General features: G+C 41.8%; 1 protein-coding gene across 1 annotated transcript in view; it reads right to left on the bottom strand.

Annotated features, from left to right (window-relative positions):
* The window catches only part of ROR2 (receptor tyrosine kinase like orphan receptor 2), a 141666-nt gene that overhangs the window by 14058 nt on the left and 115025 nt on the right, over positions 1 to 12583 (bottom strand). Inside the window, exon 5 of the mRNA XM_063128589.1 lies at positions 5656 to 5783. Coding sequence (XP_062984659.1) covers positions 5656 to 5783 — 128 coding nt within the window. The remainder of the gene's footprint in view (positions 1 to 5655; positions 5784 to 12583) is intronic.

Here is a 12583-nt window from a genome sequence, read left to right on the forward strand (position 1 = left end):
TCCCAGATGTGTTGGGGTGAGTTGCACTTACTGAGTCATACAGTAAAGGCACAGGGCCCATGATCCAAAACACGCTGTTCTATAGTATTACCTCACACGTTTCACAGCTGCATCTTGGCACTAGAAGCAAGTACCAGGACTGAGCCCACGTAAGGTCTGGCTGAATTATTATTATTATTATTATTATTATTATTATTATTATTACTACTACTACTACTACTACTACTACTGCTACTATTATTTTATGTCACTACAACTGTGCTGCATAAAACATATAATATGCATTTTCATTTTCCACTTCTAAAAAGAATTTAAAAACCCAACCCCCCACAGATAAAAAGTACAATTCTTGGGGGGAGGAGAGACTATGTTAAGGAGAAATGAGTATTAATAAGCACAGTTGTATTGTTCACCTTAACATATGTGTCATAATCATAGAGCTGACCTCCTTCCCACTTTCCGGTGACTGTGGCCTACATACTGATATTTATCACTTGTAATTTTTTTTGAATATTCAAAAGTTCACAAACATAGGAAGCTATGTATCACAGGCTTCATGCATGAATCAAGCCACAAATATAGGTATATTCCCACATTTCCAGTCATTATATAGCTTTGAGCTAGTTATAAATCTGCATGCTCTGCCAACACAAATTGTAACAAGCAAGGAAATGATGAAATAATGACATTACTCAGTATGCTGACAAATGATCACCGTCCCCTTAACGCACTGGGCTTTGCTTCCCATGGCTACAGTACAGTACATGTTCATTATGGTTGTAAAATGCCTTTAAGTGATTTTCATTTGTTTGGATTTTTACACTAAGCAAGAGAAGATTATTTCAAACAAACACTTAGCATACTGTCAAGTTGAAACTGGTTATCAGGCCTTACCAAAAGCACAAGGGAGTTTTCGCCCAAGCATGTAGAGAAGGGGCAATTATTCAAATTCACATTTAGCGAAGCATAGGCACAAGCACCCCTTCAGGGAAAGCTGTATGTCCCACCCCTTCAGCCAAGCAAAGCAGAATGAGCTTCACTTGGCTGCATTGAGCAGCAATAGCTCTCTGTCTCTCTGGGGCTAGGGATTGTTTGATGAATAACAAGCCAGTTTGGACTACATAGCTGTTCCCCTGTTAGCCATCCTCAGGACTCAGCCATGTCATGCTTCTGTTCTGTTAACAACCCTCAAAGAACCCTCTTATCAAGTGGGATGTCTAGTTGTACAAAGGAAGTCTTCCATGCCTTGCTTTTTCTCCCACCCTAGCTATGCTTTCATTTGATCTGGGCCGCTGGTACAAAAGTGCCCTTTCAAAAGCCTTGCGTTGCCCTGCAAATCTCCCTCCATTCCCTCTAGCTCTTATTTCGCAAGCTCACGTCACACTGGAGTTGGTTTTAAAAGGGGCAACGTGCTCAAGTCAGCCATCAAAAAGAACGGACAGCAATATGGTTTCCAAGGCTCAAACCAGATGTGACAGTGGCAAATCAGTGTGCTTAGACCAGCCTTCCCCAAGCTGGTGCCCTCAATATATTGGACTACACCTCCCATCATCTCCAGTGACCATGCCCAATGGAATCTTGGGGAAGGTGAGTTAAGACATATAACTTCCACAATAATGTAGAAAGTGGATTCTGTCCAATATGACAGGTCATGAGTGCAGAACCTTCCCCCCACCTGTGGCATATCACCCCACAGTCGTCCTTCCTGGTCACTATCCTCCCGGCTTCATATCTGATACCAGAGATGAGCCCAGCTGAGAGAAAAGCTCTCAGGGAGAGGTGATACAGAGGGGTAAGCCAAAGGAGGGTTCAACTCTCCTACTCTATATGCCTCCTTTGCTCCTTAAATTTGGCTTTTGCCCCCCATGCACACAGTTTCTACATGATCCAAATTAAAATATACAGATCTGCCACCATTATCTCAAGCGTAACCACCAGGAACTTCTGATGAAGCTGTGTAGGAATGGTGATGGAAGTGGGACTAGATGGCAGGAGTCAAGAGGAAAGGAGCAGGAGAATGGGAAAAGCTTTGAAGAAAGACTGAAGCAGAAGCACCTAGGAAGCCATACTAGCTTCCAACTCTGAAACCTGGAGAATCCTGGTTGAGCAGCAAACCTATCATTGGTTTCCAGAACTGGAGAACCACTTTCTCTCACCACACAAGTCAATGGAGTCACCAATGGAGTATTCAGCCAACCATCTTCTATGCAGAAAAGCAAAAGGTTTGTGATCAAGAGACCACTGATGGAGAGTGGGCTACACCTGCAGGATTACAATGGATTCAAATGCCCAGTGATTGCTTCTCGTGGGTGGGCTGGCATGTTTCAAATAGCTGAGTAACTGAACAGAACAATTCCCAAGAATGCTAAATGGAAGTACGATGAAGAGTTTGCAGTTCAGGTTTAGTTGCATCAGAATTCATTGTTTTGCCCTTTCCTGTTTGCAACAGCCATGGCCGTGTTAAACGAAAAGCAGGAGCACATCAGAAGGAGCTCGATGTTTGCTGATGATTTCAGCCATCTGCAGTAAAGAGTATAATGAATTACCAAAGTCACTTTAATCAATGGCAAAGCATCCTTGAGCAAGCTGGTCTTAAAAAGAATGCAGATAACAACAAGGCCAAGATAAGCGAAGATAGTGGAGCCATCACAAAAGAAATCATTGGAAAGGAGCATAAAGTAGTGAAGGAATGTTAGTATTGGGGATAAACACTTGCTAGAGAATTTATCTCCTTGGCAATGCTGGATCAATTTTTCTTGGTTCAGACGGAGGACAATCAACACAAGGAATTTGCTGGCATTAAGAACTGGGACTAATTGTCTCCACACTAGCAGTCTTAGTCCATCCTTGACCACACACATTTGTTCATGTGATCACATATGCATGTATGAGAAGACTGAGGGGAGACACGATAGCACTCTTCAAGTACTTGAAAGGTTGTCACACAGAGGAGGGCCAGGATCTCTTCTCGATCCTCCCAGAGTGCAGGATACAGAATAATGGGCTCAAGGTACAGGAAGCCAGATTCTGGCTGGACATCAGGAAAAACTTCCTGACTGTTAGAGCAGTAAGACAGTGGAACCAATTACCTAGGGAGGTCATGGGCTCTTTCACACAATCTGAACCAACCCTGGAGATAGTTAAACTGAAAAGGGTGGTACATTTGTCCTATAATAAATCTCTTGGCCAGCTGCTAAATAAGTAATATTCCCTGCAGCAGAAATGCAGATGTTAAGACAACTGAACAGATAAGGCATCCATATAAGATATTTCAGTGAAAGGAATTATAGAGATAGTCTCTTGTTTAGTACAACTGACAATTTTGATTGCACTAGACTGAGAATTACTGACATGAGAGGAAGTGCCCAAAGATAACCACGATGTGGTGACTGCACTGGCAGAGGGGCTTCAATGGGCAGAATCCAGTGGGATGCTTCTGCCTCTGCTGATTCCTTTATGCCCAACCATTTCTCATCCGCAAGTGGGACCCACTTCCGGGGCAACCAGGAGTAAGTGAGAATACTAAGGGAGCTCTACTGACCTGTCCCACGCATGAAATGAGTGTCTTTGATTGTATCAGGGACTCCTCTGGGAAGCGCTAAGTTGCTGTTGTGTAAGCACTGAGTCCCACTCGCCCAATGGAATCGGTGGAACTCCCCGCTTGTGCAACAGAATTGGTGGTGCGCAAGAGAATTTGTGGAGGCGTAAGCATCCCATTGGATTCTGCCCAAACGGCCACAGCTTCTCAGATCGTGGTCAGATTCTAGCTGGGCTAAGAGCTGCCCTACATTCATGCTGCCATTCTTTAGTCAGGAATTACTGACTGCACCACTTCATTTTGGAAAGAAACACCCTGTTACAAAACACAAGAATTTGTTTTACTTTCTTAAAAAAGAAGAGGCTCTGTAAATCAGTGGTAGAGCACCTGGTTTGCATACAAAAGGGCCCTGGTTCAATCCCTGGCTTTTCCAGGTAGGGCAAAGAAAGAATCCTGTCTGAAACTCTTGAGTGATGCTACCAGTCAGTGTCGGCAATACTAGGATAGATGGACAATGGCGTGACTCCGTATAAGGCAGCTTCTTATGTTCCTAACTAATAGTGCCAGGGATGTAAGAAGTTCACTGCTCAATAAAAACCAAGTTATACTTCGGTCTTCTTGTTAGAGCTGCGTGGTACAGAAATTAACCCTGCCCCCAGCAGCTGTTTGAACTTGTAAGCATCATAGCTGTAATATGTTATTTATAGGTACACATCACAGAGTAAGCAGGGTAGGACCTTTACTGTACATTTTTGTCACTGATTGCCTAGAAATATTACAATGTAGCTCATTCCAAGGCAGACTTCCTCAAAACACTTGCTCTAGATTTGGCCATGGATCCTCTTGATAGTGCAGGAGCCGTCGGCTCTTTGTTGGATTGCTCTGATGCCAACATCAGTCCCAAGAGAAGTACAATACAGACGAACTAAACAGGTCAGCTGGGCTTAAAGAAGCCAAGTCATACGTCATTGGGCACAAAGTTCTGAACTGGAGAAAGGCACAGTAAGTTTCAACCCTGAGTGGCCAGACAGAAACAAGACAAAAGAAAACATGAATGCACGTCTTAGAACATATTTGCTTCACGAAAGGAGATACATTAGAGCTGCTTCAGACCTTACACTGGAGAGTTTTAATACCAAAATGCTTTTGAAGTGACCTCTTTAAATAAAATTTCTGACATGGACAGTAGGTGTCACTGCTTTCCATTCCCACGGTTACATACTTCACTGGGCTTTAACTTTAATGCAAATTAATGGATGCAAACTTAGGTTTGCTTTATTAAAAAATAATAAAACTGCTTTTTCCTAGTACAAAATTTCTCCCCTTCTAGTTTTGCCATCTTAAGTTTGTCTGTCATGCCTTACATTGAACACACTTTACAGTGAACTATTAGGAGGGAACTTTATTACTTTCAAACAATGCATAATAAATAATAGTCTCAATCCTAAAAAGTGTCCTACAGTGCATACCACCAGGACTGCAGTACCCAAAGAGCCTTTTACACAGGCGGAAGTCGACCACAGGGGCATGCAGTCGGAGTGTTCACTCAGGATTTTACTGCTGCACATCCCACAAACAACAAGGAAAGTTGTTTTAGGGCACAATTGTAGGCATGTTTAGAAGGGGAAAAGTCCAATGGCTGGCTGGAGAGTGCTGGGATTTGTAGGACTATTTTCTGTCTAAACATGCATAAAATTGCACCCCTACAGTTTTAAATGCTGCTTGCCTCTTCAGCAGTGGAAACTCTAACGGAAAGACCAAAAGCCTTGGTTGGATCTTCAGTTCTTTTACACACATATAAATGGCTCCTGCACACGTCTCTTTTGTACAAGCTTGCTCACACCTTGTTGCAGAACATGGCAACTGCTGATGCTCAGTAGTTGGAACTAAGGTGTAGGGAGAGACACATCCCCGAACGTATCTTGAAGCACTGCATCACAAGATATCCATCACACATGAAATTCACGGGGATTCCAACATAAGACTTCACTTGAAGACCCAAGCTTCAAAAAGTTTTGCTTGATTTGATTTCCATTTATTATGATGCTGACATTGGATTTCAAGTTTCTCTATGAAATACAACATTTTCTGACCAGAAGAGAAGCATGCAGGCTTACCAGTAATTCGGTTCTCAATTTCCCCTTGCATCTGGAGTGAGTCCACATAAATGGTCCTGTTTCCAATGATTCGAGCGCAGGCAATTCCCCTGTAAGGTTGGCAAAAACCATCTTCATGGTAATCTTCCCTAAGCAAAAGACAAAATTGGGAGCCTCTAAGTACATCTGCAGATGTCCTCCTGTCCCTGATGAATGTTAAAGAATGACGTTCTTTGAGGGAAATGGGAAAAGGAGATGGTAAATCTGACATTCTTTCATTCCTCCAGTCCCTGCTCTCCCTCCTCGGTTTCACGTTGACACTGTTTTGGGAATAAGAAGGGCACCAATGAACATTTTAATTTAGAGAGTGGCGGGGGGAAACCTCTGGAAATTGGAAACAAGAATTATCCTAGAAATCCAGTGCTAATGATAATGGGACGTGACAGGATATTCTATTAAAAAGCTGTTCAACTGAGACAGTAATATGTGTCATGTTACACCTCGTAATACATAGCTGGCATCGAATGGCATACTCCGCAATTAGTTGTTCCTCTTCTCCCACCTCCTTCTGCAAGTCTTCATTTCCTTCAGTGAACAGCAAAACAGCCCATGCCAAGATTTAATTAAAATATAGCATATTTTTGAACTGTGGCTTAGATAAACAGAGTGAAATCATTGCTCTTCCCACCTCCCCTGGCCGCTCGCTTTATGTTAAGACTTAATGCCAAGTCCTTTTTCAGCTATAGAACCTAATTCATACTCATAACTGGATTGAACTCTGTCCTACTTTTTTAAATCAGTTGAATGTGCCCAATATACATGGAGGAAGCTCCAGTGTAACACTGATATAAAACATCCTACCTCTCAGTGCCAGCAATGCCCAGTGACTAAGACCCTGAAAGCTGTATGACTCTGATACTTGGGAGCTGGTTCATGCTGTCACTTTGGGCAGACACTTATCAAAATGGAAGCGGCACCAGCTTTTGGCTTCGTCTGTGCTCGTCTCGGAGCTAAAGTCACTTGAGGGCAAAAGTAGCATGTGAGAGACTTCTGTCATTTGGGCCTTGGATGGTGCTTTATTCAAAGGCCTCCCAGTGAGAACATCAGAAGTGGTGTTTCAAGTGTCCTGCTAATTTAAGGCTACTCTTAGCTGCAGTCTCATTAGCAGAACAAAACATCTAATTTTGCAATTATGCCAGTGAGAGTCCATCATCCTTGCCTTTTCCTCTCTCTTCGCTTTGGCTAAAGATGTACAGATTTTGTTAAATCTATTCCATCTGCATTTCACGGATTGCCATGCATCTTCTACTCTGTCATCGGTTCATTGATGGAAACAGATTTTATTAACTGGAATTTCATTCTACTTGTGCTAATTTGAATTAGTGCAAATCTCCCCACAGAGTGAAAAAATGATCTGCAAGTCCCAAGGAATCCACATGTCTGCTGTGGAATCCAAACCAATTGCTGGATTTCTCCAGCATCCTTAGCCCCTCCTTCACTCGCTAGGAACTGGACCTGACAACCAGTTTTTGCACTGCTAGGCTCTGACTGTTGGAAAGGGAGAGGGAATCCGGAAGTAAGCATAAAGGCTTTAAAAGTGGAACCTAGGCAGTGCCAGATTTAGGAACAAGCTAAGTAAGCCATGGCTTAGGCCTCAGGAGATAACATAGATATAAGATAACTAAGATGAAATTGCTTTGGCATAATTATGTTGGAAAGTCTGGTGTGGCTTACAGCAGAGTTGCCTCATACAGAGAAAGTGTGGCAATGCTACATTTAGTATTGGATGCAATAACTGCAAATTAGAGCCGGTTTAAAAGAAGTTAAAACTGACTTACTTTATTAGTCCTTTCATAGACATCAGAGAATGCTATCTAACACAGTTTAACTACAAGCTGCGTGGTACCCTTCCTATTATAATGTAATATACTTTTTTCTTTTCTTTTTTTCTTTATTTTAATGGTATGGGGCCTCTGAATCTTGATATGGCTTAGGACCCTCGGCATGTCTTAATCCAGCTCTGCACCCGAGACATGCAATATAGTAGGGACAAAATGGTAGAGGCTGAGGGCCCCACATATTCTAAGATTTCCTGCAGAAAAATGGATTCCCTCGTTTCACCTGAGAGACATAAAAGAGTACATGATCTGATAAGCTGAATGAACCAGCTACTCCTTTATGGTCTGTAAAGATGGCTTCAGCTAGTTTGTAAAATGTTTTGAACCAGTCACCGCTGCATTTCCCCTTTTAGCTTAATCAGCAACTGCCTGCAAAATCCGGAAGGGAAGCCTTTTGTTCTCAAATCAGAGTATCATATTTGTCCATTGGTACTTTATTAAAGAGTATGAAGCGATGGAGCATGAGAGAAAGAAGATGAGGTACAGTTTCAGATGGATTTCTTCACGCACTTGGTTTCTTAAAATGAATGTGCAAACTTTGCCTCTGTAGAGGAGGCCAAAGGCGTGTTTCACAATCATACAGCCTGTTATGGCAATTAGGGAATTACAGATAGGATCAACTGAATGAAAAGGCTAAACAACATTATGGTGCTTTAAACTTTAAGCCAGCCATGTTCATTAGAAAGATGACCAAGAAGCACAATGGATATAGGAAATGTGTAGCACAACCACATATAATTTAATAAGATGTTCTAAAGTAGGATGAATATTCTTTATATGAACCTTTTTCCCCACACATGGAATTACGGCTTTCTAACAAAAGCTTCACTAAATGTGTCTGTTAGAGACAAGCCCTCCTTCCTGTGACTGGAATGCAATAAATTTTACAATAACCAAACTCATTATGGAACATAATCCAGCCAGCAAAGTAGGGGGAAAAAAGACTTACAGAAGAAAAGAACAGACCCATCTCATTTCAGAAAGAATTTCTGGAGTTGAAGATCTATTTTGGGTTTTTTTTACTAGCATCCCCTAAGTTCAAATGGAGCCAGATGCAAAATGGTGCCTCAGGGGTTAGAGCCAATTACCTACTGAACCCCATGAGGCAGCCTTCCTCAACCTCAGTTGGAGAAGGCTGCCATACTGTGCTAACCTGCATACCCAAATCTACATTCATGGCACTATAGATCAGGGATTCTGACATGATATAGATCATGGAAGTTATGGGAATCGGAGACCATTGCTGATTAATGCAAATAACCCTGGGAAATACCTTCTGCCCACACTTGATGTAAAGCTTCAATATACTTTTCACAAACCAAAAGAAAGTGACTTAGGCCCTTTCTACACCTCCCGGCCTTCCAGGAAAGAGGATCTCATGATATTCTGCATCGCTGGATTCACACATGGCGTGCAATATCCCAGGAAGAAGGAAGGATGTCACGCCCACCATTTTTTTTTTTAATGGGAGATAAGTGCAGTTGTGCTCCAACAAAAATGTAAGCTATTTTTAAAAAAAAAAAAAAAACCTGACCTCGCTCCCCCCCCCCCCCTCTGATGGACAGGGAGCACTGAAGAGCTCCATGCCCTGTGCCCGTTTCCTCATGTTTACTTGCGAGGAGGTGGGATGAAGCAGGGGCAGGCAGCCACACATCTCCCGTGGTTCTGTGATGGTCCTGGAACCACAGAAAAACTGGGAAATACCCATTTTCTGTTTCCCTGGGGTCATCCCTGGTTGACCCTGGGATTCCCTGTGCGTCCTTTGGATGCACAGGGCCGACCCCAGGGAAAAACAACCGTGTAGAAAGACCAGAGCTGAAACTGAAGGAGAAGGAACCCTTCTCATTCTTGCTGCACAAGCTATTTTTTAATTAGCATGATAGTCTGTTACTGCAAAACTTGAATCAGGTTCAATTTGATATGGATTTTATATCTTAGGCCACAGCTAGACCTGAGGCTTATCCTGGGATCATCCAGGGTTCGCCCCTGCCTGAGCACTGGATCCCCTGTGTGTCACCTAGATGAACAGGTTTGACTTCTGGACGATCCAGGGATAAACCTTAGGTCTAGCTATGGCCTTAATCAGATCAAGCCATTCAAAACCTAGGAACAGTTTGAAATAGTGAAACAATACTTGTACTTGCATGTACTGACAGTTAAGGGATAATTTAAATGTTGCATCATTAACTACGCTGAGTTTCAACTGCTTTTATCTTAATAATGTATTTATTTATTTATTTATTTATTTATTTATTTTGCTTTTGAAAACCAAAGAACTTGGCTGTTAATTTTATCATCCTGCATTTTAAGGAAAGGTTGAATAAGTTAACCAGAAATATAGCTCTAAAAGAGTTATAACAAAGGATGCTGCCAGTATCTTTTGGCCTGAAATATGTCTCCTTTGACTGTTGTTAACATGAAACAGAAAATGAAAGACAGCCATTGGCTGCAGGAAATACAAAGAAAGGTTCGCTATGGTTTGACATAGGTTTTTAATTCTGGTTTATAAACAAACCATGGTTTGTGTTAAGCATTGTTTGTGCAGTCTGAATGTTGGTTACTATCCAGCAGGAAATGATAATTTGAAGCATCTGGAATCCTAATATTTAAGGCAGGGGTGGGCAACTTTGGTGGGTTCAGGAACTGCATTGCTTCTCGCCTCCACCGCACCCCAACACCTGAAGTGACTGGACCTGATTTTTCTCTGCAAAAACTACAATTCTGTTAGAAGAAAAAAGATTGCTGGGAATACAGCTGTGGTGGCAGCGGCCCCATAGGGGCTGCATGCAGCCTTGATGGAAGGGGAAGAGGACAGAGCACACCAGCACAATGCATGCTCTGGAACACCAAAGCATGCTTTGGTTCTGAAACCTCCAACTAGGCCCGTGGTTCAGATTTACAATGGCCCTGCTCAGAAGACACCTTAAACCATGGCTTTAACCATGGTGGTTAAGCCAGAAAGCCAGGCCGTTTTCAGAAAACACTTAAACCATGGCTTTAGCCATGGTGAATAAGTGTTTTTGCTTTATTCACCATAGTTAAAGCTGTAGTTTAAGGTGTCTTCTGAACACAGCCTGACTTTCTGGCTTAACCACCATGGTTAAAGTAATGGTTTAAGGTGTCTTCTGAATGGGCCCACCAAGTGTTTCTGTTCCCAAATCTCTTTCCAGTTTAAAATGGATATAAAAACAAAGGATTTAAAATTTTCAACTGCCTGTGTGTAACAAAAGAAACATAACAATACCATCCTGCCAATAATACTCAGAATTTTTTTTGCAGAGCTTTATTTAATTAAATATTTGCATCTTTATAGCAATAGCACTTGAAATGTAACATACTTTTATACCTAAAGAAAAATGTCAGAGATATTATGTTTAACTAGTGAAACTGCTCTGTTCATGTGTTGGCGAAAAGTTATGTATTCCTTAAAATCAACAACACCTCTGCCTAAGCCATAAAACTCACTTATCAGCAGCACTGTTGTCCAATTCATTAGCACTGACAAATGGCTTTGGCAAAGGTGATACTACTTTATGAATTAGGGACTAATTAAGAAAAGATGCCACAGATTTCTTGAGTGGTGCTGAGCATTCACCTCCCTCATTAACTAGAACTCAAATTTCCAGTTTTCACGATGAAGCAATATTTGTAGATTTACTAGATATAACTTCCTCCATGCAGTATACTAACACCACCCAGGGCAAGCCTTCAAAGGTACCTATGGAACAAAGAAGCTTTTCTTTATAAATTAAATAAGCAAGATGTCAGAATAAATACAGACAGAACATGATGCATGTTAACTGTCTAACACATCTATTATACGCACGGTGTCATATGAGGGAGCCACAGGGCATAGAAAAATAATAACTACATTGTCTTCAACAGGAGAGAATAGGTAGGCACATATCAGTCTAATCTGTGTTGAGAACATAAAATCAAGATTTAAAGTCTTAAGGCTTCTTTTACTTAGAATTGATGGATGACAGATGCTTGCATAATGAGCAGAATATAAATGACTGATGCTTTTTTGCAGGAATCTTTTTCTCCTTATCACTTCAGGAGAATAAAGCTGTTCTTGTTCTTCATCTCTATTCAGTCTCATTGAGCCCACCAGCTTAGACAACCACTACTGGCAAAAAAAAAAAAAGCCGGAGCACCTCTTTCTATCCTTGTTCTGCCTTGTGCACCTTGCAAGGAAAAGCCTGCCACCACGGCTGCCTACTCCCCATCACGACACAAGCCTTTATTTGTCTTGGAAGACTCAGGAACAAGGAAATCAATGTTCAGCTATATGCTCCTACTGCTCTTGTCTACAATTTTATGGTGGTACAGAGACTGCAAGAGCAGCAAACTCCAGAGAGAACAAGGCAGACAAATTGGCCCGGATTTAGCAACTATGACCTAGTTCACATGTATCAACAACCCAGAGTATGGGTTGAATATGGGTTGTTGTTGAACTGTGGGTTGCTGCTGAACTGTGGATTGTCATTATGTTTGAAGTATGATTTAACTATGGGTTGTTAATTATGAACAACCAAGAACCCATCAACAAACCATGGATTCTCTTCCTGTGTTGTTCATGGTTAACAACCTATTGTTAAAGCATAGTACAATGCTCACACGTAACAACCCAATTTTCTATAACAACCCATACTCTGGGTTGACGTTACACTTGAAGCAGGCCTACATAGATAGAGTTCTCCATGGCTGGGAAGCCTTAATCAAGCTTCAGTTACTGCTTCTTATGATTCCTGGCTTCTCATTCAGTATGAACCAGAAATCGTGATTTAAAACAAACTCTAGTCAATTGCTAAACAAGCCACCAACAAGAAATACATACTACAGTTTGTCTTAAACCACAATTCTTAATGACGAGCTGAGTCATAGAAACGGAATCTTGGGCCTTAGCTAGACCTAAGGTTTATCCCGGGGTTGTCCCTGCCTGCTCCCAGGATATCCTGTGTGTCGTTTACATGAACAGGGATGACTCCAGGATGATCCCGGGATATACCTTAGGTCTAGCTAAGGCCTTGGTTAAGTTCTCCTCCTGA

Source organism: Elgaria multicarinata, chromosome 6 (genome assembly GCF_023053635.1).
Source record: "Elgaria multicarinata webbii isolate HBS135686 ecotype San Diego chromosome 6, rElgMul1.1.pri, whole genome shotgun sequence".
NCBI classification, from domain to species: domain Eukaryota; kingdom Metazoa; phylum Chordata; class Lepidosauria; order Squamata; family Anguidae; genus Elgaria; species Elgaria multicarinata.